This window comes from Mesoplodon mirus (genome assembly GCF_964341445.2).
Source record: "Mesoplodon mirus genome assembly, chromosome: 5".
Lineage (NCBI taxonomy): Eukaryota > Metazoa > Chordata > Mammalia > Artiodactyla > Ziphiidae > Mesoplodon > Mesoplodon mirus.
Window position 1 is genome coordinate 117,704,916 of NC_138980.1, and position 27,478 is coordinate 117,732,393.

A 27,478-nucleotide genomic window follows, 5' to 3' on the forward strand; every position below is an offset into this window, starting at 1 on the left:
CGGGATGCCCCTGGTGGGATAGCAGTCAAGACACGGCGCTCCCAAGGCAGGGGCCTGGGTTCCATCCCTGGTCAGGGAACTAGAGCCCATATGCCACAACGAAAGGTGGGGCATGCCGCCACAACAAAGGCTGGGCGCAGACAAATAAATAAATAAATAAATAAGCCGCACCCTTCCACGCATGAAAGGATCAGTATCTAGCATTTACCGATGTCAAAAAAGAAAAATACTCTATTGAAAAGGTAGCAATATTGTTTATATTCTTTATGTCAACATAAATATATAAGAAGTATATGAACTGTCAATAAAAACTTTACGGGGCTTCCCTGGTAGTGCAGTGGTTAAGAATCCGCCTGCCAATGCAGGGGACACAGGTTCAATCCCTGGTCCGGGAAGATCCCACATGCCGCGGAGCAACTAAGCCCGGGCACCACAGCTAGTGATCCTGAGATCTAGAGCCCGTGTGCCACAACTACTGAGCCCACGTGCCTTGAACCCATGCTCCACAACAAGAGAAGCCACTGCAATAAGAAGCCCGCGCACCGCAAGGAAGAGTAGCCCCCGCTCACCACAACTAGAGAAAGCCCGCGCACGGCAACGAAGATGCAACACAGCCAAAAAAAAAAAAGGTAACTTAAAAAAAAACAAACAAACAGAAACTTTACGGAGCTCCTTTTGTTTTTAACTATGGTTTGCTAAAAAAAACCCCAAAGACCACAAGACTTTTATGTAACTGGAAGATATACCATATTTACATTTATCCCTTTCACTCTAAAAAAACAAAAACGAAAACTCTTTTTTTTTCTGTATCCCATTTTCACTGTATTGTCTCCATAAAACACTATTTGTGTTGGAGTGGGATACTCTTCCCTAAATATATATATATATATATATATATATATATATATATATATATATATCCATCCTATTTAACTTTCACACACTACAAATCATTCCTTATATCTCCACCCCATACATTCAGCCTTTCAACTATGTAAACAAAGGAGTATATGTATTCAAATGAATGAAAAATATTTCTACCATAAAGAGAAATGAGGTCAATACATAACTCCAGTATATTATAAAAATATAAAATGAATACAGATGATTTCTGCCACAGATGTTACAACTACTCCTAACTGCCAAACTTAAGGAAATGGCTAAATGCCTTACCTTTCTTTTCCCAAAAAGAATAAGTTCGTTCAATATTAGATCACTGAAGTTGTTACTGTAATCTTATATTGCCTCATGGTGTATATATTTTAAAAGAAAACATCTTCAGATGATAAACACCTTTTAATATGGCTTGTGTTGAAGGCTACCTTTCACTAAGAAAAAAGAATGTGAGAGACTATATATGCATGTGCATATATAGGTATATGAGAATACATCTTTAAATGCTTTCTGTACAAATGAATCTCTTGAAATATCACATTGACAATCTTATCTAATCACCAAATCGAGTAGTCTCTCATTGTTAATACTATTTGAACATAGTAGAATTAAGCCACACTCAGTTAAACTATTCTGTTCAACTCTGTAGGATTTAACAGGAACTTCAAAAATACGCTTATCTTAAATTGCTTATAGTGTCATTTTACCTACAACACTTTTCATTAGCTTTCACTAGGTGTAAATGAGAATTCACTATTAAGAATTATCACACATACAGTTGCTAAATTCCCACAGCATCTTATATTTAAATACAGAAAGAATTTCAATAAGAAGCACGGGTCTGTGTCAAAAACATAAAAAATCCCCACCACATTTTGTACCTTTTTGCAAATAGTGGAGATTAAACTAACCATTCAGCCAAGCTTCTCCAGCCAAACACAAGGATGGATAAGGAAATAACTGCTTGGTATTCTTTATTTATAAACTCCTAGGCTAGCAATAGGGTAAAAATACTCAATGTTATTATAGATTTGTATGGATTTCTAAATAAATTCCTTACTTTTTTAGAAAACAAAACTGATATAAACATATCCCACGATCTTTTTAGTGAATAATTATAGATAGAGGTTTCATTAAGTATCATGTTGGGTAGCTCTAAAAATAAGTGGGGTGGAATAAAGCAGAAAGAGAAAAGACACAGAGGCATGTCAGTGTGTCAAATGTCAGCATGTCAAAGGAACTGACACCCTGATGCTCACTTACATGTTTTACAAAGGAATGAATAATTTAAAATAAAATGTTTTTCTAGCAAAGAAAACAAAGAAGTCATTGTAAATCAACAATTTATATAGTAATTTCATTGACTATCAACTCTTATTGTCTACTTAATTCAATTAATTAATGTCCCTGACATTCACTTTATATTCTCTAGTTTTAGTTCAATGAACAAAGGATAATATTCTTTTAGTCCATTTTCCACTTGGGTAAGGAACTCTGACATTTCTTACTGCTCATAAATCTATGAGGACTTCTTAGTATTTTAGACCATTGTATTAGAAAATTTCACCAAAAGACTCAAATGTTAGATGGAATATATTTTCTAACCTAAATAAATATCACAATATTTCAATCACAGCCATACAAACACAGCAGAGAGTGGTCTTTGCATATACTTCACAACACAGCTCGGCATCATACTGGTTTTTGCATGCAAAATTAAGCATACCACCACAAACATGCATGGCACCTAAACATGTTATCTCCCCAGGACCAACTGATTGCACAAAATTTACTGAGTACCTATTATCTATGAGACTATATGGCAGACACATGTTTACCAATTTTACAGAGACCTAAGACCTCCAAGGGTATCTTCTAAATCTCTCTCTTTTCTCTCTGAAACAAATGTTCTTGCCAATAGGTTAGAGAAATGACCTTACTATAACTCTTTTCTCCCTATTTTTTTTTTTTGCTGTACGCGGGCCTCTCACTGTTGTGGCCTCTCCCCTTGCGGAGCACAGGCTCCGGACGCACAGGCTCAGCGGCCATGGCTCACGGGCCCAGCCGCTCCGCGGCATATGGGATCCTCCCAGACCGGGGCACGAACCCGTATCCCCTGCATCGGCAGGCGGACTCTCAACCACTGCGCCACCAGGGAGGCCCCCTATTTTTTTTTTAAAAAAAGGACACTTTTTCAGTGTACATATTGCGAATGTACCAATCATTAAATTTAAATTAGGATTCCTTTTTCCACTTGCCTTACAAGCATCTGATCTGACTTGCCTCAGAATGGTAGAAAACACAGAAATACTTTAAGCTGTTTCATCTTATGCTTCTCATGGTACCTTAAAGCTGGCACTGACCAAAGAACTATCAGCACATCGTAATAAACAGTGATTTTAAAAGTGCTCACTGGATATGTACTGTAAAAATATTTCACTAAATGAGAATTCTTAAATAAAACGAAGATATGAAATGTGAGTTGGAATTAGTTTCTTTTTTCTGAAGGAAGATTCCCGAGGAATCTTCTCACAATTAAGTTACTAGTATTTATTATTAAAATAAGTTGTGTTCCAAATGGTATCTTCCGTTTTCTTAGTATTGGTTTGAGGGTGACGAAAATATTCATTGCCCAGGGCTTTGAAGATATTTTTTTCTGCCAACAGATTCTCTACAGATAAATCTACATTTCATTCTCAGCGTGGCTAGTTTGTTTCCATATTTTTAAAATTTCATGAAACCTACCTAGTATAGATAGGTGAATTCTTTCCTACCACTGCCACCTACATCTCACCCATATTCCTATTTGCTCCTCTTTGTTTATTTAGTTTCTGAAATTACTTCTTCATCTCCCTTTCTTGTCACCGCCATCACCCACCACGCATGCTATGAGAGAGTTGCAAGAGCTATAATTATTATAAACCAGAAAAGTTTCTTTGTAGGGTGTGGCAGGGGGACACCTGTGCTATCGTGAAAGCAGGTATTTCATTACAAAGTTGTGATCTGCTCTACTTTGTACCAACAGTGCAACCTCAGGGAGTAATTAATATTCCCAGCTCTTAGATGAACAAGTCCTTATAAAAGACGGCTCTATTTTAGAATTTTATTCTAAGGGTGATATAACTTTTATTTGGATTGCAAGAGTCAAACCACAAAACTCCACAAGGTGTATGTATAATCTTTTCTATGTTTACATGAATGTATTTTAACAGCTTGACTTGAATATACTAGTACCACGGTTAATAGATTTCTTTTAATGGCATTTCACACAAAGCCTTACTGCTAGCTGACCTCAAATTATTCACCAAGTATTTTTAAGTACTTCATGGCAGAGTTTTGTAGACATAGCACAAGTCTTCCAGTCTTACTGTTAGCAGACACAAAACATAGTTGCTAAGATGCAGAGGCAGCTGGCTAAAGTTCATGTTCTCTATAGGGAATTTTACAATTTAAGAGCTTTTAATTAAATGTAATTATATACAAATCTACTCAGCAAAGAGATATTAGGATCACATTTCTTTATTAAAATAGATTTCATCTTAATGTGCATCAAAAAAGATTTTGGTTCTTTATTTAAAAAATACAATAGACAGCCATACTGAAGTACTTAAGAAACACTTATAGAACTAAAATAGAGAAAACTGGAAGTTCTCTAAGATGTTTAAGCTTTCTGACATATACCTATGAATCTAAGAACCAGACATAAACAAATGTTTCAATTTCATTCACCTTTTGATATGTTCTTAATTAAAATAAAATGCTAACTGGCACCTTATAAAGCAAACCACCTAATGTGCATTTCAACTAGATTGTCTCAGACATCCTAAATTCCCCATCATTTTCAAAATTTGAGGCACTAAAAATGGTGCCAACTCAGGATGTTGAAAAAAGAATTGACATTAGTGATCAAGATACAAACATCCCGGGGCTTCCCTGGTGGCGCAGTGGTTGAGAGTCTGCCTGCCGATGCAGGGGACACGGGGTCGTGCCCCGGTCCGGGAGGATCCCGCATGCCGCGGAGCGGCTGGGCCGGTGAGCCATGGCCGCTGGGCCTGCGCGTCCGGAGCCTGTGCTCCGCAACGGGAGAGGCCACAACAGTGAGAGGCCCGCGTACCGCAAAAAGATACAAACATCCTCCCCAAATCTTGTCAGTTGTTTTTGCGTACTTAATTACATTAATAATTGAAAATCACGTGATATTTATATCAATACCCAATTCCTCCAGAGGTGAGAGATTACGCTAGAGGCTGGGAGATCAAGATTGGATTCTGTCGGGCTTCCCTGGTGGCGCAGTGGTGGGGAGTCCACCTGCCGATGCGGGGGGCGCGGGTTCGTGCCCCCGTCTGGGAGGATCCCGCATGCCGCGGAGCAGCTGGGCCCGTGGGCCATGGCCGCTGGGCCTGCGCATCCGGAGCCTGTGCTCCGCAGCGGCAGGGGCCACGGCAGTGAGAGGCCCGCGTACCACAAAAAAAAAAAAAAAAGAAAGAAAGAAAGAAAGATTGGATTCTGTGACCTGCATCTCCCTAGTAGCTCTGCTAGCTGAGGTTCATTTGGTGCACCACCCAAGCATGCTGTCTTACACTGACAGCTCCCTCTTGCTGAGAGAGGAGCTCCATATTTTTCAATTCATGAATTTTACACCCAGAAAAGGGTAATAAACAATATAAGTGTTTCTGATGGCCTCACTTTTGAGGCAGACATGATATGGGGATGATAAGTGGGAATCAACTCTTTTCCCAAATTCAGATAATTCTCTAATAATGCTGTTCTTTCAAGTGGAAAGAATGTGTTTAGATATAGTCATCTGGTCTAAGTGCCCTTAAGGAGTTATCACTGAGTGTGGGCTTTTCTTGCTTATAGAAGAGGCCCAAGGGACTTCCTAACTTCCAGTTTTTAAAGAGTAAGGGCTTTCCTGGAGAGCTTAATCAAGTAATTTTGGGCCCTTCAAGCATTTTTGAACAATAAGATAAAGAGCTATATGAAAGAAAATCCAGGTTATTTTGGTTTCTAAGTGTTTCTTTGAAAGCAGAGCAAATAAACAAAAACCAACAATACCACAGTACTTTTCTTATCTTTTTCATGTTAGTTCTCTAAGACTGTCAAAGCTTTTCATAGATAAATAGAGGCCAGAGAGGTAGATAATAGACAAATAATTACCAGATTGTCCTAACACCAGAAAAGTACTTTGGTCAAAATCAAGGATTTAAAATTTAAGTAAAAAAGCTTTGACTAAAGTAAAACAAAGCCTCTCATAAATACATACATATATACATATATATGTGTGTGTATATATATGTATATATATATATACATATATATACTTCCTTTTAAGCCCCCAAATTATAGCTACTAAACTAAACTTACCAAACACCATTTTATTTTAATTACACCACCCCTTCTTCAAAAGTCATCTCTGCCACCTGACCTCTTCAATAGGGTGCTCAAACAGCTCCATCACTGTACCCACATTTATCCTCTGCCTTTTTTCTCTGTTCTCATTCTCTGCATCTCTAAGTTGCATGCAGAGAATCCATGCCCCCATCTCAAGATCCTCCTCGTTCCCAACTCACACTTCTGTTCAACAAGAACATTCCTGTCCCCAACTTGGAATCTTCATAAACCCTCCTTTGAACTTCATCCCTGCATTTATGAATGATCCAGCAGAAGCCCCTAGATATCTCTTCACTAAAACTCATCAGCCCAAATTGGCTGTATCTTTAATTTGTATGCCATAAGACTTATGTCATATTATTCTTATTTATAACTTCCCTAGTTGTTATTATATACTTGTTTCACCTTCCTTACTAACTTCTATATTCCATAATTAAAGTGAAGGGATCCTTTAAACATGTAATGCTCTCCTTACACTAGCCACTTAGCCCTTCTTTTGGGAATTTAGTTGGATGAATGTCTACACATTTATTTATCATCAAGAATGGAAAAATTGCGGCTTCCCTAGTGGTGCAGTGGTTAAGAATCCGCCTGCCAATGCAGGGGACACAGGTTCGAGCCCTGGTCCGGGAAGATCCCACATGCTGCGGAGCAACTAAGCCTGTGCACCACAACTACTGAGCCTGCGCTCTAGAGCCCATGAGCCACAACTACTGAAGCCCTCGCGTCACAACTACTGAAGCCTGCACACCACAACTACTGAAGCCCATGTGCCACAACTGCTGAAGGCTGCATGCCTAGAGCCCGTACTCTGCAATGAGAAGCCTGCGCACCACAAGAAAGAGTGGCCCCCGCTCCTCGCAACTAGAGAAAGCCCATGTGCAGCAACGAAGACCCAACACAGCCAAAAAAAATTAATTAATTATAAAAAAAGAATGGAAAAGTTTACATTTACTAGTTTGATACTTCCTTTGAAAGACTTGCCTTTTTTTTTTGGACTGAAAAAGTGTTGTTTTTTGGCTGCAATAATAGCTCAAATTCTGAGATACAACTAAAACAGCATACAGATAACTCAAATACTAAAGACTTCTATGGTTATAAAAATCAGATAATGTAAATATGCAGGCACAGTCTCAATATTCTTTTTATCATTCTTTTTCTTTCCAAATCTAGAAGCTGTATAGGCTTATCACACTGTTTTTCTCAAATGTAAATATATAATGAACAAATTCACTTTGGCAGTATAGCCAAAAGGGTCCTTAAGCTATAAGCATATTTATTTCCTTTTAATCTCCATGTTGATAGAGAGAAGGTAATATGGGTACAGCAAAGTGAGGTATGCAGTTCTGGGTAATTCCAGATGTATTCTCCACTCTTCACTATCACTTTTGATTCAATTACAATTATTCTGAGACTTTAAAAAACATATATTTCAATGATAGTTAATTCTACTTTCTTCCTTACTTACAGATGCCAAGGTTCATTTAACATTTGTGAGAAAAGCTACACTTCCCAAAACATGATCAAAGACCACAGTTTCACTCAGGGCAGACTAAATTAAGCATATATTTTTTCTTCCTTAAAAATGGTAAAATACAATTTAAACTTGCAGAGGCTTAAAGCAGCCCCTTCCCCAGGAATGTCTATATTTCAGCCTCTGTCTGAGGTCAGAAAGCCTTTACTTTACCAGTAGAATTCAACATTCTCTAGGCATCAAAATCACATGCATTTAACAATACAGATACCTAATATTAAAAATAAATAAATAAAGCAAATTTAAGAAAAGAAACAAAAAGAAAAGTACAAAGGCCTAAGCCTTATCACTAGAAATTGAGATTCAAATTATCTGGTGGAGGATGGGGTAGTGGATATTTTTATCTGGAGGCTCCCTGGTGATTCTGATATAGAGCCAAGGTTGAGAAGCAGTGTGAGCAAAATTTATGCCCTGGGAGATTTCTTGGTGCTCCTCAAACCCCTCTACAGAATGGCATCATTGTTGGCCAGCTGGCTGATGCCTGGTTGGTGCTACTCTGGGTCTTCCTGAGTAAAATGGATGGCTGCTCAGTGAGGGGATAAATGCCCAGAGTTTCCTGTGAGGTCAATTCTGAGACTTTGCCTGCTAAAAGGTGCCACTTATATTAACTTACTTCATATTACCTCTATTTTTCCTTTTATTAAAGCAACCAACTAACCTTTATTGCATACTCTTGTTGCTTACTAACTATTTCAAGTTGCCTTCCCAACTAAGCTATGGATGACATTATTTTCTTTCCTCCAGCCACAGAGCAGCTTGATTGAATGACTTTATTTCAACAAGCCTTTAAAATATTTCCTGGAGGTGAGTGTGAAGAGATGGGCAGAGAATGTTTTATCTGCAGAGAGTAAAATGGTTCCCCTATAGAGCAGAGCAGAGCAAGATAAGATCACAACATAATAAAAAATGATAATTTTAGTATATTCCATTGTACTCTACAAAAGCATACATTAGTATATTTTCTTTTCCCTTTCTCAACTTAGAAAAACCACTATGCGCAGCATACAGCCAAAGAAACTAACTCACCCTGTGAGACGCCAGGAATACTGTGGTATTAAAATGAAAACATAAAGTCACTAGAAGCCAGTCAAGGTAGTGTGTGCTGATTATATACTGGGTGCAAGCAAGTCCGGGTATAGTACTGTGACACAATACGTCAGATTTTCATAGACACGGACGCTGAAATACAATTAAACTTTTCCTCTCACTCCACAGATCCTTTCTTTCCAGTTTCAGATCTCCTACTTAGACTTCAAATTATTCATGGAAAAATGCTTTATATATTATCACAATAATTCTAGCAAGTATTTAGAAGGTTCACCATAATTTATTTTCCTCCCCCAAATCAAACCACTCTTGTTAAGAATAATTACAGCCTTCATGCCAATAGATCAATGTTTCCCTCCTGATCCATACTCAAAGTCTAAACACTGGCATATCTCTCTAAGGAGCACACTTTCTAATGCAATAAAATAGGTTCTCAATTGTCCACATGATGCCCTAGGTTGAAAGAATATTCTACCTTTTCTATTGCCTCAATTGTGTTATTAAAAAAAAATCAAAGTACTTCCATACAAATGAAAAAATATATACAACAGTTTTCACTAAAACACATCCCCACGCCCTCAACTAGGGCCCCATTCTTGGAATCCTATCAATAAAGTCACTTATTCACCAGCTTTTCGATTTGTACGTGACAAACTGGCCTCAATGAGGTGCAACGTTAGAAATTTTGTAAACTGACAAAAACAGGTAATGCCTTTTTCAAAATAAATTGTTCACTTTACCTCATTAAAATGGAACCTCACAAAGCATTTCTTTTTCCATTTCTTTTATCCCTATTGCTCCTCTCACCACACGTCTCTCCCCTTGGCTACGCCCCTCCCCTTCCCCCCCCCCCAAAGATCTGAACACTGTCTGGGCCCGTGAATACATTTTTTATTCATTGCACAAATGAATGATCTAAGAGCTATTAAGAAAGAAGAATGTAATCCCTGTGTAGAGAACTGGGGGGTTTCCTTGACAACAACAAAAAGACAGCAGGGAATGCCCATGTTTTCTATGAATATGCAAGAAGAGGCCTGGCCCAGCACCTGGAAAAATTTGTAAAGAATTCGTAAAAAGATCTTTTCTTTGAAACAAAATTAAATTGGTAGTTATCAAAAATCACAAGCCCAATTTTCACACATGAAAAAGAGCAGAAAGCTAGTGAATTCTACATGTAGATATTATAGAATCAATACTATAACTATATTTAAATTTTAAATAAGGGCTGCAGCTGCTTCTGATTTGCACCCAAAATGGCATCATCCTAGACAAACACAATCCACAGAAGATTAAAGTTTTAACAAGCTCTTGTAGTTAAGCGATACTATAGTATAATTATATTTGGCTCCCTGGTATAAATCATCTTGAATTTTAAGATAATTCCATTTTTAACCTATTTAATACAAAACAGTCCAAATCTTCCTACATTTAGAAGTTCAGAATGAAATAAGTGCTGAAGCTGAGAGGGAATTAATTTGTACTAAGTCATTGCCACGTGCTAGGCACTGTGCTTGGTGCTTTCTAGTCACTTAAGGAGTGTTAAATGTGTGATGTGTCTGCCACCATGACTGGCAAACCCTGGAAGAGATCCTTTCTCCTTTAAGCAATATGGTGAGTTTGTAGTATTAGCATGTATTTTTAATGATATAACAACTGAGGTCTATGGAGATCAAGCAATTTACTCAAGACCAAACAGATCAGAAATAACAATGTTGACCATGAACCCAGGTCTGTTTCCAAAGGTTCTTTCCACTACATCAACTGCGTCTTCCATGTATCCCATGGAGCAAACCAACTACTTATCCATGGTCGTTCAGAATATCACAGACAGAGTGTGCTTCAAAAATCCAGTTCTAGTGTAGTACTTAGTGTATGGCAATTATTTGACTATTTGTTGAATACGTGTATATTATATATATGTTTGGATACATATATGTGTTTATATATATATATAATCATCTTTTTATTTCATAATCCCTATGGTTTGGAAAAAAGAGTATGGGTCAGAATTTAGGAAATATTATTCTTTTTATACAATAATCACCACTACATCCATTTTACTGGCAAAAAATTCTGACAGAAAATTTGAGAAATTCCTGGGTCCGCATTGCCGAGAATCAAAGGAGAGACTGACTCTAGATTCCCCAACTTACAGCACCTGCTTCTGTAATATTAGTGATTCAAATTTCACTTGAATTAAGATATCATAAACCTATAGATCACCGTTTAGGACATGCAGCCCACTCTTTAAAGAGTAGTTTTCTGTCATTTAACTTTACAAGTGTGTAACTCTGAACCGTGATACTTCATAGGGATGTATTTTGAAAAGTTCAACGTATTTAACTTACAGAAGACACTATCTTTATCAAAAAGTATGATTAAAAAACAGAAAAATGTGAGAACAATCCCTCCTGAGGAAGCTGCCTAAATATCTCTGGTATCCATGAATCTGTATAGGTTTCTAGGTGAATCCTAAGAAGGCATTCATCTTCTGAAGGAGGGATGCCCACTCTGTCATCCCAGCCCTATCTGGAAAAATGCCTGATCGTACTTGGGGCTCCTTAGCCCCACTGGTGAGCCTCTGTTGGGAAGCAATTGGCTAATAACTAGTTTCTGGTAATTTATTTTTGATCTACCCCTCCAACAAGGACTAACTTATATATCTTCCTCCTCATGAACTATTCTCTGAATCCCCTGCCTTCATTGATTCCTTCTTTGCTGACCTCACCTGCCATTCACAATTAGTACCTCATACCAAGTGTGTAATTATGTGTTTCTGTACTGTAATTATATTTGATTGTGTTAATATTGGCTCCCCAAAATGCACTTAAAATCCTTGGGAGCAGGGCCTATGGTTTATGTTTAGTTTGTGCCCCTTTTAATTCTGTTAAAGAACAAGGCATGTTGTAGCTTTACCTGAAGAGAACCCTTGATTGACTGCACTATGCTGGAAGACAGTGTATGCCTTTCTCTAGAGGTCACTGCCAATAAGAACTAAGTGGTATCTGCCTTTGGTTAACGTCCTACCTCAGTAGTAGTTTTGATAATAGCAACTTGTAATTGCAAATGCCATTTTCAGAAAGAATAGGCATTGGTTCATGTTAGGAAGAAGACAACAAGTTCCTTCTAGCTATCTATGGAACATCTCTTTTATTAGTAAAATTCAACCTGTGAGAAATACAATTTCAATTTCTTAAATTTTTCCTTGAGATTAGTGGGTTAATAAAATATTTATAGAGCATTTAAAAATTTGAGAGTCGGGCTTCCCTGGTGGTTCAGTGGTTAAGAATCCACCTGCCAATGCAGGGGACACGGGTTCGAGCCTTGGTCTGGGAAGATCCCACATGCTGCGGAGCAACTAAGCCCGTGCGCCACAACTACTGAGCCTGAGCTCTAGAGCTTGAGAGCCACAACTACTGAGCCCATGAGCCACAACTACTGAAGCCTGCGCACCTAGAGCCCATGCTCCACAACAAGAGAAGCCACCACAATGAGAAGCCTGTGCACCACAACAAAGAGTAGCCCCTGCTCGCGGCAACTAGAGAAAGCTCGGGTGCAGCAACAAAGACCCAACACAGCCCCAAATAAATTAAATTAAATTAATTTTTAAAAAAAAGCTTTAAAAAATTGAGACTCTCTGTATGTTTGCATGTGTGTCTCTATGGGACCGTATGTGTTATACATACAAAATATTTCACTTAGGAGGACTTTGTAAAAAGGTAACTTTTGGTCTGTAGTGCAGCGTTAAGCTCATTAATAATTTAGAAACATTAAGGTCAATTCTGTTTTTCCTACTATAGAAGCGAAAGGAAGATAGACAGTCTCTTCTTTTTTCACTATTTGACTAATAGAAGAACTCAATCCTTTTCTAGACAGCCAAGAAGAAATGGGGGAAGCCATCCTAATTCCCTGCAGAAAAAAATGTGCTTCTCTGGAAGGGAGCCACAGCTGGAGCCCAGCAAAGGGAACCACTCAAATGTGCAGGCACCCACCCCACCCACTTTCAGGGAAGTGCTCCAAAATTCTGCAGGAGAGAAACAGCCCAGAATCAGAGCTACTGATTTCAGCATGCTGTTCTCTTGCAATAGCAGGTATCTGAATAGCATACACAGTGTCCCATATTAGCAGCAAACTAAATATAAGCCATCTGCTTTTAAACCAATAGAATGCCAACGAGAAGCCAGTCTTTCCAGAGTCTATGTTCTTTCAGAAATTGATGGACAGGGTGGCACCTGAGCCAATAGAGAGTCATTATTCCTGTGAGTTCATCAGGGGAGAGAATTGCCTCACTACAAAAATGCACCAAGGAGAGCCAAGACATAGACCAGTGCCAAAGTGTCAGACCCAGTGTGCCTCCCCTTGCCCATCTGCGATACTTTCCCTACTTGCCTCACAAATTATCTCTGAGGTTTAAACATGATAAAATATGTAAAAAGTGGTCTGAAAGTATCAAGCTCTAAGTGTGTGCTTGATGACTTTGCTCTGCACATACTCTGACATGTAATTATCTATGATTTTGATTACACATAGGTATCAATAAGATTGAAGCTAGATTTGCTTAATTTGTTTTATATGGGATCATACAGAGTTATTCAAAGGTAAAAGTTAATAAATGTGTATCATTATAGTGATAGATAGATAGATAGATAATTAGGCCAATTTAGAAAATGTTTTTACTTAAAAAAATCAATTCATTCAGGAATTAAATGTTGCTGCTTATTTTGAATTACTTACATGTTATCATTCTCTTTCTAGCTGTGTTCTGAGGTACATGTTACTTTAGAAACTGTCACTGGGGGTGAGGGAGAGGTCCCAAGAAAATGGGCCTCCTGATACCCCCCTCAAACACTAACCAGAACAGCCACTCTTTTTATCTACTCAAAATATAGAGGCCCTGAATAACATTTTATTTGAAGAAAGGAATCTGATCCTATAATTAAAACTCTGAAAATAATTTTCCTACATAATAAATTCTATAAAAATGAAAAATGTTATTTAAAAAAATTATATGAGGCTATCTTGGGCTAATATTACCTTTTAAAAAATGATGACTGTACAATCAATGATATAAATATTGGCATTTACCCAGATATCCCCTGTTCTCAGAACTAATGTCCCTTATTCTTTACCCTCTCCTCAACAGCATCATATTCAGAAAATAAATCTTTATCTCTATATACATTTCTCGAATGTACAAACAAAAATGCAGATGGGATTAATCATATGGGAATTACTTCTGAATGATGTCAGCAATAAAGTACCATAATACTCAATAAGGAGACAAGCAAAATGAACTCTAATTTAGAGGCCAAAATTATTCTTCTCAAAATCTCATTAATCTTTAATGCCATTTCATTAATAATTTTATCAATATTTAATATATATATATCATTTTAGTTTAATATTGGCTTAGTACCTGTCTTACACTTAGATTTGGATAGATATAAATTATAAAACTAGCAAAAAGGAACACCTGGCAAGAAAATAATAACAAGCAGGCCTAACAAATAGTATGTAGTATACACTTGTTTAAAACTTGTTTAAAAAAACTAATAAGCCACCTATTTTAAGGTTATAACCATGAACATTTGCATAATAATGTTAAATTTAATATCTGTACACTTAAAAGTACAGTATATCAGTTTTTAAAAACATTCAGAATCCTGTTACACTAACTTGTGACATTTCAGATGATTTCGAGGAACATTCTTTAAAAAAAAGGAAAAAAAGTCCAGAATTGATAAAACTCTTCCTATGCCTTTAAACTCTATAGACTTCATACATGTTCACAAAGAAAACCTTTCAATAATTTTTCAAATGCAGGTGTGCAAATTACTCCTGAAATAGACAGGAGTCATATTTTCAGTATCCCCTGAACCACTGTTAAACCCACCCTATAGCATTTTTCAGCTCATAAAAGTTTTATGAGCTGAAAAGTTCCTTCAGATTTTGTTTAACTGCTAACTACAGTTGCCCTCTAGCAATAGCACCCTAAGTTGCTATTAAGATCCACTGGAACAAATATAACATAAACATGTCCTGCATAGCATGTTTTGTTTCATAATAGTAAAACTTTTTTCTAGAAAATCAAGATTTATATGACTTGCTGAGTGCAGCAAAAAAATTATGAATGCCTTGGTTTACTGTAGCATGCGTGGTATTTTTGCTTACTTGAATATACAGTATGTGTAGAGTTCAATTTTATGTTTATGAAAAGATCTATATAAATTTGTACATGTACCAAGGATTTTCCAGTTTGGAAAAATGTGCCTTAATACATAAAAAGGTTGGTTTTCCAGGCACATATGTATTTTTCCTTATTAATGTACACCTGCCCTAAAACTCATTAATTTAACATCTGCTTTAGGGTTTGCCCTTGTCAAAATGAAAAATCCTTGAAAAATTAAATTTCACATAGGAAACAAATGAGTATAAGTAAAGCAGTTGGATCTGAGTCAACCTCATTGTCTTATCAAGACAATACAGTGTTTTTATTCTTAAGGAGAATGGCATGTATAAAGCACCCGAAAAAGCCAGATAGATGAGGGGGCTGGGGTGGTGGGAAAGAGAGAGAGATGGAGGGAGGGAACTAGATAGAGACATGTCCTATCCTCACCCCCAGACCCCGCACCACTCACTGGAACCCCATGCCGAAGGAGATAACCAAGTATTCCCTTTCCACAGAGTTTTCTGACCCATTGTTATAAATGCTGAACGAAAATTAGTTTGAAGGGAAATCATGGTCACATGTTTTAAAAGTGGAAGAAAGAGGAGGAAACACCTAGTTGTGTTTCCCAGACCCAGCTGAATTAAGCTGACAATTCAGATAAAAATACATGCTTTGTATAAATGGTTTCTGAGTTAGGTTACTCAGATCCTCCATTCCATTTCAAGTAAGCATTTATAAACTTAGATTTTGTTTTTCCCTGATGACTGCCAATTCTTCCACGGAGATTGACTTTCACTTTTTCCATTTTGTAATTTGATCACCCTCACCTGAACGCACAGTTTCCCATTTAGAAGAGTTTTTAAATGCAGAACATTTTTTTTTTTACTGTTTTCTATATCATTTGATTCAATGTAGTATCTACACTAAGAAGAGAGTAATCTAAATTGGGAAAAACTTCTGTATAATTAGTCATTCAAGTATTTCTTTTTAATTCTCAAATTAAGTGTTCATAGTAATCCCTATGCTTCTCTTCAATTCTTTCTTCTTCACAGTAATATCTTCTTGTCACTTTTCCAACCCTACTAACCGGAATCCTCATTCCCACTACTTGGCAGCTCTCGTTCTCTCTCCAACTCCAGCTCCAAGAGGCGGAAGAGGAATGTAAGAGAGAAGAAATATGTTATGGTTTCCAAGAAACAGCATTATTAGCAGGAAAATAATGCTCCAATCCTGGCCTCGTTCAATGATATTGGAAAGTGGAGATTAACGTCAATATTCTGGGAGTGTATTCTCTTCTCTACTGTTCACTGCCCCACATGAACTTTTACACTGAGAAAGTTCTGGGTGATAGAAGCCAAGTTACCATCTAACAGCACTGGGAGCCAGCTGACTTGACATTAGAGCCACCTGTGTTCCCAACAGGTGCACCCCTGAGCGGGCTAATGAGGGTAGCATCCCTCTTAAGAAAAATGACACCTTGAGGGTTATAGCCCAACATTAAGAGAGAAAACCTGCTCAAGATCATTCTTCTAGCCTGACTTCTCAGAGCCAGGTCAAGGAAAAATGAGTATTTATTCCTTTAATCCACATATTAAAACTAAAACACAGCAACTTAATTAAAATCAATGATCTTAACTTCTAAATTAAAAAAAGACAAACAAACCTGAATAGATCTATTGAATTGCATACACTATGTATTCGCAATTCAGCTTACCGAATTTAGAAGATACAGTTGACTGACCTTTAGGAAGGAATAAGTTATGTTTGATGATAAAAATTGCAAGTATTAATCAATGTAAAGAAACAGCTTTTAAGAACTTTGCCAGAGAGATATATAAAATATTTGAACAGAATAGAAGGCACTGTGAATATTCCTAGAGATAAAATAACTAAATTATAAAATAAATAAAATTACAGCCTGGTTTTTAGGGAACAGAGGTAATGCTGACATATCCACTTTATGAAATTATATTTGACACAATAGATGACAGCATTTCCTAGAACTGAGGTAGATTGTATTTGTTCTAAATATGTAAAGCCTCATTAAAATACACAAGGACAGGGGCTTCCCTGGTGGCGCAGTGGTTGAGAGTCTGCCTGCCGACGCAAGGGACACGGGTTCGTGCCCCGGTCCGGGAAGATCCCACATGCCGCGGAGTGGCTGGGCCCGTGAGCCATGGCCGCTGAGCCTGCGCGTCTGGAGCCTGTGCTCCGCAACGGGAGAGGCCACAACAGTGAGAGGTCCGTGTACCACAAAAACAAACAAACAAAAAAACCCCAAGGAAAACAGCTTGAAAATATGTTGAACTTTCTTTAAAATAACATTTAAACTACAGACCCACATTACCCACCCCAAAAGTTGTATAATAAACCTGCAAAAGAAAACCCAAAACAAACCTTTAGATGTCTTTTTATCAGCCCTAGGCATATGCAATACGGTTTTAGCTGTCCACAGTGTAAGTACTGAAGGTTAATAGTTAAAGACCAATGGAATGTTAACACAGTCTAGTACTACACTTGAGTAGTAACACATGGAAAGACACTGAAATTAAAACATTTTGTTCTGCATGTTCTGAAGTGATGTAACAGTGATGATTTGGTTATATTAGATGACAAAGCAGGGCTTCTTATGACTTTTAAAATAAAATAATATCTAACATTCTTCCAAATTGTTTAACATATTCTTCCAATTCTTGTACAAATACATGAAGCTAAAACAGAATTTTTTCACACTCCAGTTATCTTCTACTGGCAGCATTTGGCATGTTGTTATTTTTTTTCCAAAAGTAATTTTCAAGATAAAATGCTGGTTGCCTTGACTGGTATGTCTAGAAAGCAAAGACTTACCTGTCTTGTTTTCTCTGACCTCTATAATATAAACATTTATGTCAGGGTGGAATTTTGTCCCTGCTGAGGGTTCTGGAGTGGAAAGTGCCTGTGGTCTGAAGGCTTCTTTGCCTTCCACAGTGTGTGGTCTTGTTGGCTGTGTGGCGGAAGGAGTACTTGAAGTTGTGAAATATTCTCTATCAATATCTGTTTCTGTTTCCTTGGCTACAATATCCTCAAGGGTAGTGGGAGGAACACGAGATGTTGATTCTCCAATGATTACCATGTCACTGGTTGTTTCTTCATCAGGTTCTCTGTCAATGAGAGGCGGCTTCTCAGTGGATGCTGAAGATGTGTGAAGTCTGTCTACTGAACTGAAAGCAGTAGTGATATCACTTGGAACCGTGGCTTTAATTGTTGAAACTTCTGGGAGTTCTGTGGCCTTGGGCTTTTCGAAAAATCCTGAGCCTAAATCTGTATAATCTAGGGATGTTTTCTCTCTTTTCTCAGTAGTGGTTTCTTCTATAAGCTGGGTAACACTGGTGCTAAAAGGTGATACAAATGCTCTTGGACTGGTACCTTCTGTTTCATATTTTTGTTCAGGCCCTGGGCTTAAAGATACCTTTGGCTCCATGCTTGGTATTAGTGTTACCACTCCATCTGTTTTTGCTTTGGGCTCAGTGACAGCACCAGGTGGATAAGACATACTCTGCTCAATTTTTCCAGTTGGAGTTGTTTCTAAAACTGGGACTCCCTCAGAACCTATCACCAATCTGTCTTCAAAGACTGTATATGCTGACCCATCACTCTCTTGTTCATCCAAGGGTGAGGTTGTCTCCTTGGCTGTGTCAGCTGTAGAACTGGGAGGAGGAACTGGTTTCTCTGGAGTCTCTTCTTTCCATGGAAACTCTTCCTGAGTTGTTTCCTGTGTAATTTCTGTTGTTGTTCTTATAGTTTCAGGATAAATAGTAGCTTCAAAGTGAGTCTGATCAATGACATGTATGTCTTGAGAGGGTTCACCTATAACTTCACCTTCTGATGGAGTGGAAGGTACCAACACTCCCCATTCTGCCTTGGGAATTACAGAAAGAGGAATGGTATGGGAAGTGTCTACATAAGTAGTAGGCTCCTGGGTGCTACTATAATTTAAAAATGCCGATCCTTCCACATCTGAAGTGTGTGTAAATTGGGGGACAGTAGATACAGGCTTAGAGACATCCATATCTTCTCCTTCATCCAAAGCACTTCCCTCTATGGTTGCATGAACAACTCGGCCTTCTGTGCTTGTGATAGGAGAAACTCTTTCTTCAGTCGTAGAACTTCTCAAAGTTGACTTTTCTGTGACACCAATTGATGTAGTTGGCCGAAAGCTGACTGTGAATTTTTTATGGTCTGTTGTGTCTTCCTCAGTAAACTCCTCTAATGGCTTTTGAGTACTATCTGGGATACGAGCGAATTCACCTCTTCCATCTTCAGTAAAATCTGGGATTTCTTTATCCTTTCCACTCACTCCCATAGTGGTGAGTAAGGCAGGCGGCAATCTTGGAGAGCTTGCATGTTCTGTGGACCCTAAAGGCTTTGATGCTGTATTATCTTCATCCAATGACCATTTTGATACAGTAACTACCTCCACATTTAAAGTGCTTTGGGTCAAATGCACTGTTGTAATACCCTCATCATACTTTGTGGTATCTTGATAGCCATCTGTTTCTAATCCATTTGGAGTTGTCGTAAAGTCTTTCTCCACATCTGTTGCCTCTGCCGGTGCCACACTTAGCTTTGTTGTTGTCAGGGCTGGGGAATCAAAAGATTTGGTCATTCCCACTGAATACTCTGTATGATTAATTTGCTCTGAAGAAGCTGTAGGGAGCTTCATTCCAGAGAAGCCTTCTTCCTCTGTTTTTCCTATAAATGAATCTTCGGTGATCTTTTCCTGTATTTCATCATCTGTATAAGTAACTGTTCTCATCTCTGGTCTTAGTGTTTCTGTTCTTTCTCTTCCTGTTTGCGGAGAGGGATAAATAACTGTGGATGTTCCTTCAACTAGTCTTTTATCACCAGAATAAGGAAACAATTCTACTTCAGTATGATGCTGTGATGGGAAAGGTGTGGTGGACATATACTGGTCAAGAAAATCTTCAGTTATCCTACCATTAGTTTGTTTCTCTTCCCAGTGGTCCATGGATGACCCATCACTGTCAGGCATAGTTACAGGTGAAAAAATCGTCGATGCTGAGACTGATTCCACCTCCTCTAGTTGAGTGCGGGTGGTGTCTTCTGAAGTCTTTGATACTGTAATGACCTCAGGTATTTGGCTAAAGACCGAGGTACTCTGACCAGATCTAACTGTAGATGTTCTGTCTTCACCATCATCTTCTCCCAAGGTGAACCCATAGTGGCTTGTGGTCACTGATTCAGAGACTGTGCTTACTGCTTTCTTTTTAGTTTTGGATTCCGGGGTCATTGTTGTAGATACAAATGGCGTTTCAGGTACAGTGAATTCCTTGGAAGGAATGTGCTTTGAGATTTCCATTGATGTTACCAAGGGACCCACTTCTATTTGTTCAATTTGTGTAACTGATTCTCGTATTTGTATATCTTCCTTGACACCATCCCATGAATCAGTAGCATGATGGAAGATGACAGTTGTACTTTGGGGCACTTCCTCCTTAATTTCAGATGTGTCTGGCTTTCCAAGAGGTCCTGAAGCAGAAGGTGAGTAATAGTCCATATCCCAAGGCTTCTTAGTACTCCCATCAGGCGCGGGTGATTCCATGGCTATTCTGTGTGTGATAGTTAGAGGTTGAACTGTGGCTTTCTGTTCAAAATTGGCTATATTTCCCACAGGAGGGAACTTTGTTGTAATGACAGGTAATTCGGTGATTAAAGGGACGATTGGTGTAGTTCTGTCGGGTCCCATTTGTAGTTCTTCCGATAAAGTGGGTGAGGCAGTTTCTGCAAGCATATTCAGTTCGATGGTTGTAGCCTCTGATATATTCTGTTTAGCTAGAAAATAATTTCAAAGAGTTGATTAGACAAGTCACTAATAAAAAGTTGTATGTCCAGTGTGTTTGTTAAGTGCTGTTGTGTACTTTGGGGCGACCCCAAAGTGTTTTCTGATGGAGAGGAGTCTAAAAACTATACTTAAATTAATCCGAAGACAGACAATTGAACATTTAATCATCACAAATCATCACTTGTTTTATATTGAAAGGGTTAACACTGCTTTTACCCATAGGTATGAATGACTGTTCTTGGCTAAGAGAAGTGAATACTATGTAGTTTTAAGATAAGGAGAAGTTAAACATAAATAAATAAATAAATGCAGAGTTTGGAAAGAGTAGGTACGTTATTTATCAGAAACTACAGCACCAACTTGAAGTCTAGTAGGAGAACTTAGTGCTACTATTCTGGAGGCTTCTGTCTCTAGCTACATAATGTCTCTGGGGAGAGGGAGTGCCTCAGACTGCAAAACAACAAAAAAGCCACATCAAATGAACACGAGTTACATATCAATGATTACATTGTCCATAATGTGGAGGCTTTCATAAAAACAGGATATTAACACCACTATTCACTTGATCCCTGGTGTTGGACATTTGTCTTCATATTCCTTTCAAGTCTGCAGAGTAGCCTTGTTTATAATAAATAATAAAATGCCTCTGGCCAAGGCTGCTTGGCATTTGTTGTAGTTCTACATCTTGTTCTATGTTCTACCCATTATGTTTGTAACTCTTAAGGGTCTTGGTTCCAGCCTTACTTTTAGCAGGAAATGCAAACATAGAACAGGAAGTAAAGTACCCACATGATATATTTTAGCTCTGTAATTACAAATCACTGGAAACAACCCTGAGCATCAGAAAGAATGGGCTCAGGCAATAAAAAGTAACATGTCATCATAAAATGCTACATTATAATGCCTCCAGATTTACAGAGAATGGCCTGGTCTGTTTAAAGAAATTTAAGTTGTGTATAAAAGTGAGAGTGTTGTAGATAAGATTCCATCTCAACATAAAGAAAATGCAGCAGCTTAGCACATAAAGATTTTGTTATTCTTTTTTTTTTAAATTCAGATTTTCAAAAATCAAAAACTGATTGCCACTAGACTCAGAAGGAACTGATCTGAGGAAGTCTGTAGTCATTGTTTTGCTACATCCTGTATGATTTAAAACTAGTTGTATGGGTAATGTCTGTTCCCCTGATAAAAGTTGTAATATCTGTAGTATCTGCAATATCTTGTGGCTTACTCTTAATAATCCCCAAACCAGAGTCCTTGGAAAACAAAACTGGATACTTTTGAGCTCCAGCTACTCCATCAAAACTTAATGATATTAGGGCACTGAAACTGCTCTGTATGATACTAGAATGGCAAATACATGTCATTATATATTTGTCCGAACTCAGAACGTACAACACAAAAAGTGAACCCTAGTGTAAACTATGGACTTCGAGTGATTATGTTGTGTCCATGTGGGTTCCTCAGTTGTAACAAACGTACCACTCTGATGGGGGATGTTGATAATGGGGGTGGCTGTGCATGAATGCGGGCAGGGAACATATGGGAAATCTCTGCATCTTCCACTCAATTTTACTGTGAACCTAAAACTGCTTTAATAAAGAAAGTCTATTTTAAAAATTTAATGATAAAATGATACGATTTTGTTGTAAATCAGACTTGAGCTGTAACAGATTCCTCATTTTTTGTCTGGTATGAGCTGTGGTCATTTCCCAGACCATTTTAAAGCCCAGATTCATCAATTTTATAACAAAAACTTGGTGGCCATTTCATTATGATGTAGTTAAAAATTCTTCAGTCTGCCACTTTTTATCCCTTTGTATTAAAACAAAACTAAACAACAGAACAAAAAAGAATCGCACTCTTCAAAAACATGTTAAATAACTTTTTTCCCCCTTTTTTAAAAGAAAGCTTTTTCTGCATTCATTTCCTGGAAGAAGCTTTTGTTATTTTGATTGACATGAACAACTTAAGGAACCTAAGTGAGGTTGACTATTTTTCTTTTCATTCAATTCTCTATCCTCTGAAATTCCATAACTGTTACCTCATTTAACTGCCAAATATCATGTTTGTTTTATAACTGCATTCTTTGGGGAAACAGTAAAATGTACATACAGAGAAAGTTCCCATGGACGCATAATATAAACACTTAGCACACTGCACATTAGAGAAAATTTAATCATATTATTATTAACAACAACAAAAAAGCTAATTTTGCTTTTTCCCTCTGAGTAGTTCCATAGCTGATGAAATTCACTTAAAAGGAGGTGATAACTGCAATAGGGCCAAAAGAGGGCCTGTGAATCAGGTCTTCCTATGCTCCAACCCAAGTTCTACATTAGCAACTTTCCACAGTGCTATGAAATTACTTTTATAGCATTTTAAAAGTGAAGGACTCAGATTTCAAAAACTACATAACTGTCTGTCATTATCATTTATTACTGAACTGTTTGGTGTTGCCTTCCTCTAGGCCTGGAACACAGTAATATGACAGTAGTATGTCTCAGAGAATCTCCTTTACAAAGCTAGGATCTATGTGACTTTGTTTTCAAAAACAAGGGTTTTCAATAATTTGAGAGCCCTGTTTAAAAGCCTGCTTATAATTAAGTTGATTAATTCTACTATTTGGAATGGAAAACCTCAGACTTCCTTTTGGGGTTGGGTTGCTTTTTCATCAACTTAACAGCTGATTTCCATCACAACTCAGTATATCTGAGCATCTGAGCCATTTGCTTCAACCATTCCAAAACAAAGGAACTAATTTTAAAAAACACAAATATTTACAAAGAAATATCTTAAGAATAAATGCCAGTGTATTAATGATGACTATTACAAAGGTGAAAGCACGACTCCAGATTATTCTAAAAGTGTCTCTCCAGAAGGAGGATCACATGGAGAAATTTTTGCCCTGGAAAACTACCAGTGTCCCTTCAACTTCATTATCAAGGAAGCCAACAGAAAGCAGCAGGATTCTTTTCCCACAAAAGCTCCCTTCCAACATTTGCAGCTGTCTGCCACACAGATGTTTCACATCACTGTACTTTATGGTATTTTATATCCTATGGACTATCTTCTCCAGTGCTTCTGTTGTGAGACATGAGGCAGATTTTCCTAATAAAAGATAAAAACCCTATCAGCAGCATGATGGTCGATTTAACTTATACCCATACTGCCTACATTATAGGGAAATCACTGCATATTCAATAAGTTGATCCTGGGTTCATGGTTGCAGAAAGAGTAAAGTTTGGAACAATGAGATAGATTAGAATTCAAACTAATTTTTAAAGTTTTACGAGTGATTGAATGCTAACCAATTCAAATTCAAGAAACAGAGACATTTAAAAAATACCAGTTTGGGAAGGATAAGTTTTGACACCTATGGTCAGATTATGATCTAGGGCACAAAAAACATAATATACTGACCATTGGTTAGAAGGGCAGGTCAATTGTAGAAGTGAACAAATATATAAGAAAGATAGCATAGGAAGTGGTGGGTACTTATTTAGCCTTCTCTAGACCACTATCTCTAGCTCCAAGTTTAATCCAACAGAGGGACGTGAAAAACAACGAGGGTTCAAAGCAAGATGGCATAGGTGATTAGAGGCCCGAAATTAAAATTTCAGAATAAGGAAATTATTTCAACTGAGGGAGACACTGAGGGACAACCAAACAGTTGTTTTCAATAGTAGAAATGCTGTAATTTAGATTTTGGTCTCCAACTTAAGAAGGAAAGATGAACACAAATTCTAATGCAAAGGATTTAGATAATTGGAAAAACTGAGAGTGATAGTAATAGGATATTGGAATGGGTTTTCTAGGAAATATTCCCTATCTCCCTCTCCTGGAGATCTTTAATAATATTAAGTGAGAGGTTATTATGAGTCTTCAATAGTTTTGATTCACTTAAATTTGGGTAGTATGGATGATCCTTCAAAGCCCTGCATAACTCTATTTCATAGAACTTGCTTAACTCTGAGGTCAAAGAAAAATGAAAAGTGCACAATTTAACCATCAAGGGGAAATGTGCAGGAAAACTTTATTTCACAAGGACATTAATTTACTTGTTTTTCAAATCTATTTGACAAGAACAGGTTCTAATTATATTTATCATCAGACATTGTTAGTGTTCTATTCAGTGATTTTAGAAGGAAAAGGGAATTATAGCAAAATGAGATCTGGTATTGTTTATTCACCATGAAGTGGCCTTAAAAATACTTTCTACATTTGGTAAAAGCAAACAAGAAAAATATCGTTATATTTCTAAATTCTTCTACCTAACCAGCCAGCTGTACATCTCTGAAATCACTTTTGGAATTGTCCTTAAGGCCATAACTCTTACCAACTTTAACTCCATAAATTTAGTCACTACTCAACTATGTGGGAAACTGGACAGCAGGCAAGTCATTTTGAGAATATTTTTCAAAGTAAAAAAAATGTATATTTTAAAAGAATCTTTGAAAAATGAATTAGAAATTTAGGGAGGCTGTTGGCATTGTGTGTGATTTAAGGAAGGCTTTTATGTATGACTAAACTTTCTTGAACTTTTATAGGCTGAATAAATTTTGAGTATGATAGAGTCTTACAGAAGAACTAAATAAGAATCTAGCCTTTAGCTTAGGTGGGGAGAAAAATGAAAATTTGAATCCATTATATTTGCCAGTTATATATTTCTAAGTTATATAGATTCAAATGAATTAGGGAGAAAAAAATGGACCTAAGCTTTCAAATTTTATTCATATTTTATATAGATTTTTAGTAGGTGTTTATTTTATTTGAATCTAACTACATTGTTATTTTGCACATTCATGTGAATTCCTTATTTAAATAAATAATTTAAAACACATCAGGATGAATTCTTTGTGGCTACAGACAGGCTTTGGTTTAAATTTGTTCTCAAGGAGAACAAAAATGTTTAAAAGTTTTCTAGTGCCAGGTTTATAAAGCACAAGAAAATAAAATCAAACAAGGTAGTCATGCTGGATAATTCAACTCCTTCCTTAATTTAACCTCTCTAACCCACCTGTCCCCATCCCCTCTCCAACACACACACACAGATTTGATTTTCTTCCTTAATCACATCAGTCACTTAGTGTAAAATTGATTTTAAAGCTTGAACTACTTGAAAATATACCCATAACCCACTATGGGTATATGGCTTAAAGGAATGATATCTTTCTACTTCTTTCTACTTCTAGGGATAAGGTTTTGTTATTATTGTTGATGTTTGTTTGTTTTCCTAAAAATGATTAAGACTTTTTCTGTAGTTTCAGGGCCTAGGAACAAAAACTAATATTTTCAATGGCTTTTCATGGCCAGCTTGTATCACACTGATACACAACACGTGGCTTTAACACTCAGAAAGTTGAGTTTACAGAGAGATCCAAACAGAAGTATCTTAGCTGGGAAATAGCAGTATGTAAAATCATACCTTTCTGTTGCACTAACACCTATTCTCCTGACTACTCAGACATACCAGTTCTGTGTCTTTTTGGTTGATGAAGAATGTCTGTATATTTCACTTCAGAAACCAATTACAAAATAAGCTAGTGTATTTTCTACTCATTTCAGTTACAGTTGACCCTCCATATCCATGGGTTCCACGTCTGAGGATTCAACCAACTTCTGATTAAAAAAATTAAAAAGTTCCAAAAACTCCAGAAAGTTCCAAAAAGCAAGACTTGAAATTGTTGTGTGCCAGCAACTATTTACATAGTTGGTATTATATACTATTACATAATATAGGTATTATAAGTAATCTAGAGATGATTTAAAGTATACAGGAGGGTGTGTGTAGGTTATATGCAATTATTACTTTATATAAGGGACTTGAGCATCTGCAGATTTTGGTATTCCCAAGGTCCTGGAACCAATCTCCCATGGATACCAAGGGATGACTGTACGTATCGCTATAACAATATATATTGGAAACTTAGTAAAAAGTTCTCACTGGGGCTTCCCTGGTGGCGCAGTGGTTGAGAGTCCGCCTGCCGATGCAAGGGACACGGTTTCGTGCCCCGGTCTGGGAAGATCCCACATGCCGCGGAGCGGCTGGGCCCGTGGGCCATGGCCGCTGAGCCTGCGCATCCGGAGCCTGTGCTCCGCGGCGGGAGATGCTACAACAGTGAGAGGCCCGCGTACCGCAAAAAAAAAAAAAAAAAAAAAAAGTTCTCACTGTATTTCAATATAACGAGGCTCTATCTTGAATATACTCAAGGTCACCAAAAATTCTAGGAGATATTTGTTTTGCTGGCACAATATAGATCCTACTAAATATCACAATGAGACTCTGGATTACTTGCTTGTTTAATTAAGCATTCTACAAGCACTATAGCATGTGACTACTAGTGCTAAAATAATTTAAGGACATCTGAAGAATTAAAATAATTATATCATGAATGCTGAGAAATGTTACTTAAAATCCATTTTAAGTAGTAAACCTGACTGAAGATAGCCTATTTATGTTAGAGCTTGCAAAAAGCATATACTGTACTTCAATGTGATACTAGAGAATTAAGCATTAGAAGGCACACATTTCCATTATTTGAAATAAAATGAGATAAAATAAGATTTTTATTTATAGCATGGTTCATTTTTAGGTATT

General features: G+C 37.3%; 1 protein-coding gene across 3 annotated transcripts in view; it reads right to left on the bottom strand.

Annotated features, from left to right (window-relative positions):
• VCAN (versican) overlaps positions 1-27,478 on the bottom strand; it is a 114,710-nt gene that overhangs the window by 43,819 nt on the left and 43,413 nt on the right. For 2 of the 3 annotated variants that reach the window (XM_082620306.1, XM_082620307.1), the window contains exon 7: positions 17,883-20,867. The exons of the other annotated variant lie outside the window; for it this stretch is intronic. In XM_082620306.1, the coding sequence (XP_082476432.1) occupies positions 17,883-20,867 (2,985 nt within the window). The remainder of the gene's footprint in view (positions 1-17,882; positions 20,868-27,478) is intronic. 3 annotated transcript variants of the gene reach the window in all.